The following is a 4564-nucleotide window of genomic DNA, read 5'->3' as shown; positions in this document are numbered from 1 at the left end:
TTCCATGGTTATGATAGCTACTTCGTGCTCAACTACCTGTACGAAAACTCCATTGTACCGGATGTAATTGCTCGCGGTTGTAAACTTATTTCGATTAGGACTAAAGAAACGAGCATTCGATTCATCGATTCCCTTTCATTTCTGCCCATGCCTCTATCCAAATTGCCCAAAACTTTTGGGATCTCCGAACTTAAAAAGGGTTACTTTCCTCATTATTTTAATTCTTTAGAAAACCAAAATTACGTAGGTCTTTACCCCGATTCTTCAAATTATTCCCCCGATAAAATGACTACTTCAGGTCGAGAATCTTTCTTTAAATGGTACAACCAGAAAATTGAAAGTAATCAAGTATTTGATCTTAAAAAGAACTCGTCGAGTATTTTATCAGCGATGTAGATATTCTCAGAAAGTGTTGTCTTACTTTTAGACATCTTTTTTTTTAAAGTAACTATATCGCCGAAAGACCCTCTACTCGGCGGTGTTGACCCCTTTTCAAATAATTTAATGACAATTGCCTCAGCGTGTAACCACGTATTTTCTAGAAATTTTTTAAAACCATCCACCATCGCTCTATTTCCATCATCAGGGTATCTAACAACCGTTAACCATTCTCACTCTAGCATGGAATGGCTGTGCTACGAGTCGCATAAAAGGGGGGTCTTTATCCATCATGCCAGAAATGGAGGGGAAAAAATGTTTGGGCCTTACTCCGTCGACGGCGCATGTTTAGAAAACAAAATAATTTTCGAATTTATGGGTTGTTTTTTCCACGGGTGCCAAGATTGTTATAGACCCGATTCCATTAATCCCTTCAATAACGAGACCATGTTGGAATGCTTTGTCAAGACAAGCAAGAAAACACGGTTTCTGAAGGAACAATTTCCAGATTTCGAGTACGTCGAAATTTGGGAACACGAATGGAAACGGATCAAACAATCGTTGGCCCCAAACATTAAATCTATCGTCTCCAAAGTTCCTTTAATTAGGCAAACTTTGAATCCAAGAGACACGTTTTTCGGTGGGAGGACTAATGCCAGTTGTTTGTTCTATAAGGTAAAACCGGGTGAAGAAATTAATTACATAGATTATACTTCCTTGTACCCTTATGTAAATAAATACGGTACCTACCCCGTAGGGCATCCTGAAATCAATGATCGCAACGACATGTCCACAGATATCAACGATTATTTCGGCTTGATAAAGTGTACAATCGAAGCGCCTAAAAAATTATTCCATCCGGTCTTACCTTATAGATCAAACGGTAAATTAATGTTTGCTCTCTGTAGAACATGCGCCGATTCTCAACAACAAACCGCTTGCAATCATTCCGGTACAGATAGAGAATTTACGGGTTCTTGGGCAACGATCGAAGTCGCTAAAGCCGTGGAAGTTGGGTACGAGATACGTAAAGTTCACGTAGTATGGCACTTTAAAAATAAAAGCGCGTACTCTGCAGATTCTCCCTCGTCCGGTATATTTGCCTCTTACATTAACACCTTTTTAAAATTGAAACAAGAAGCTTCGGGTTGGCCTGAATGGTGTAAAACGCCCAAAGATAAACAAAAATACATTTCGGACTATCGAACCGTAGAAGGTATCGACTTGAATCATGACGACATTGCGTACAATCCTGGGCTTCGATCTCTGGCCAAATTAATGCTAAATAGTTTTTGGGGTAAATTTGGCCAGCGTGAAAATCTCACGAAAATTAAATACACGCAAGATCCTAACGAGGTTTACGATATTTTATCGAACCCTGGGATAACCGTTCATGACATAAATTTTGTTAATGATGATTTGGCGGAGGTAAAATACGAGGACGAGGAACAATTTGTAGAAGTTAACCGAAAGGTTAACGTTGTCATTGCCGCATTTACCACAGCGTTAGCGCGTTTAAAATTGTACGAGCTGTTGGAGCAATTACAGGAGCGCGTCCTGTATTATGATACCGACAGCGTAATCTTCGTATCAAAACCCGGGGAATGGGACCCTCCCCTGGGCGACTATTTGGGTCAGTTAACGACCGAGGTCGATCCTAAAGATGGTAAATTCATCGAGTCCTTCGTTTCCGGGGGGCCTAAGAACTACGCCTATAAATTGGATACGGGGAAGACCGTTTGTAAAGTTAAGGGTTTTACCCTTAACTTTACAAACGCTCAGAAAATTAATTTTGACACCGTCTCCAATATGGTAAGGGGTGTTGGTCCCGATACAATTAAGACGGTTAAGAAGAATCGCATAACGCGCAAGCCAAAAACACGAAAGATAGTCAACGAAACATCGACTAAAGACTATCGAATCGTGTACGACAAAAGAATTATTATCGAAAATTATCGTACAGTTCCTTACGGGTATGTTTGGTGAATCACGGCCATAAATTTCTTTTCAAAAATGTAAACATACTTTGTTATAGATAATTATTTGTTACTCTTTATACATTCTTTACCGTACTCTCTCTTTTTTTTTTATAGTTTGAACAAAATATATTTGTAGTTTTAATGTAAATATTTTTATACCTGTTTTAATATAAATAATTTTTATACCCGTTTTTTAAAGTCGAATTTTTGCGGGGTTAAGTAAATATATTTTTAAATATTTTTCCGCTTGATTTTCTTATGTCGATGCCGTTTCTCTTTTTGTAGATTAAGTACATATATTTCGTAATTTTAATTTAAATATTTTACCACTTGAATTCTTATGTCGATACCGTTTCTCCTTTTTGTAAATTAAGTAAATATATTTTTCCACTTGAATTTCTTATGTCGATACCGTTTCTCTTTTTGTAGATTAAGTAAATATTGTTATAACTGTTTTAATGTTAATAAATTTTATACTTATAAAGTCGATTTTTGTAGATTAAGCAATATTTTTGTAATTTTAATTTAAATATTTTTCGACTTGAATTCTTATGTCGATACCGTTTCTCATTTTGCGGATTAAGCAAATACATGTTTGTAAAGTTATTTTGTTTTATGCGAAATTTGAAATAAATTTAATCACTGTACTTGTTTATAATATATATACTTGTCTGTTTCTTAATGTTGACGTAGACGATGATGATAACAACAACAACAACAAAAGACGTACGTAATGGTGACTGTAATTTTTATTTTATCGTATCCAATATAAATATTGTAATCTCTCCTCTTTCTTGTTTAAATTTTTTATTTATCCAACGTCACCAAACAATTCGTTCCAGCAAGGCCTTATAAATGCCTACTAGCCAGTCGATCAAGTACCATGCTTTGTTAATTCCTAGCTTCGTACTACATAGAACAAGTTCCTATAAAAATAATAATAATAAATAAAAGATAATATAGAAATTAACCATGACCTCTGGTCAACCGTTTTATTGGGAGGCTCTCAAATTTCGACGAAGTCGAAAACTGAAACCCCCATGCTTTTGGGACCAGAGGTCATGGTTAATTGTCACAGTCTATTCGTCCTTGTATAGAGGTCAAGTTCAAGTGTCAATTGACACAAGTCTTTTTTCCCACGTTCAGAGTTCATGGTTAATTTCTATATTATCTTTTATTTATTATTATTATTTTTATAGGAACTTGTTCTATGTAGTACGAAGCTAGGAATTAACAAAGCATGGTACTTGATCGACTGGACTGAACAAGAAAGAGGAGAGATTACAATATTTATATTGGATACGATAAAATAAAAATTACAGTCACCATTACGTACGTCTTTTGTTGTTGTTGTTGTTATCATCATCGTCTACGTCAACATTAAGAAACAGACAAGTATATATATTATAAACAAGTACAGTGATTAAATTTATTTCAAATTTCGCATAAAACAAAATAACTTTACAAACATGTATTTGCTTAATCCGCAAAATGAGAAACGGTATCGACATAAGAATTCAAGTCGAAAAATATTTAAATTAAAATTACAAAAATATTGCTTAATCTACAAAAATCGACTTTATAAGTATAAAATTTATTAACATTAAAACAGTTATAACAATATTTACTTAATCTACAAAAAGAGAAACGGTATCGACATAAGAATTCAAGTGGAGAAATATTTAAATTAAAATTACAACAATATTGCTTAACCTACAAAAATCGATTTTTATAAGTATAAAATTTATTAACATTAAAACAGTTATAACAATATTTACTTAATCTACAAAAAGAGAAACGGTATCGACATAAGAAATTCAAGTGGAAAAATATATTTACTTAATTTACAAAAAGGAGAAACGGTATCGACATAAGAATTCAAGTGGTAAAATATTTAAATTAAAATTACGAAATATATGTACTTAATCTACAAAAAGAGAAACGGCATCGACATAAGAAAATCAAGCGGAAAAATATTTAAAAATATATGTACTTAACCCCGCAAAAATTCGACTTTAAAAAACGGGTATAAAAATTATTTATATTAAAACAGGTATAAAAATATTTACATTAAAACTACAAATATATTTTGTTCAAACTATAAAAAAAAAAAAGAGAGAGTACGGTAAAGAATGTATAAAGAGTAACAAATAATTATCTATAACAAAGTATGTTTACATTTTTGAAAAGAAATTTATGGCCGTGAT

General features: G+C 33.3%; 1 protein-coding gene across 1 annotated transcript; it reads left to right on the top strand.

The window, feature by feature from the left end:
* The first annotated feature begins 825 nt into the window (after nucleotides 1-825).
* On the top strand, nucleotides 826-2364 carry LOC140058251 (uncharacterized). Its single transcript, XM_072103816.1, has one exon. The coding sequence runs from the start codon at nucleotides 826-828 to the stop codon at nucleotides 2362-2364; it is 1539 nt and encodes a 512-aa protein (XP_071959917.1).
* Nucleotides 2365-4564: the final 2200 nt, after the last annotated feature.

This window comes from Antedon mediterranea, chromosome 9 (assembly GCF_964355755.1).
Source record: "Antedon mediterranea chromosome 9, ecAntMedi1.1, whole genome shotgun sequence".
Lineage (NCBI taxonomy): Eukaryota > Metazoa > Echinodermata > Crinoidea > Comatulida > Antedonidae > Antedon > Antedon mediterranea.
This window is presented reverse-complemented; position numbering and strand designations above follow the sequence as displayed.

Excerpts from the sequence above, each read along its gene's own strand:
- LOC140058251 (XM_072103816.1), top strand. The coding sequence starts at position 826 with ATGTTGGAATGCTTTGTCAAGACAAGCAAGAAAACACGGTTTCTGAAG.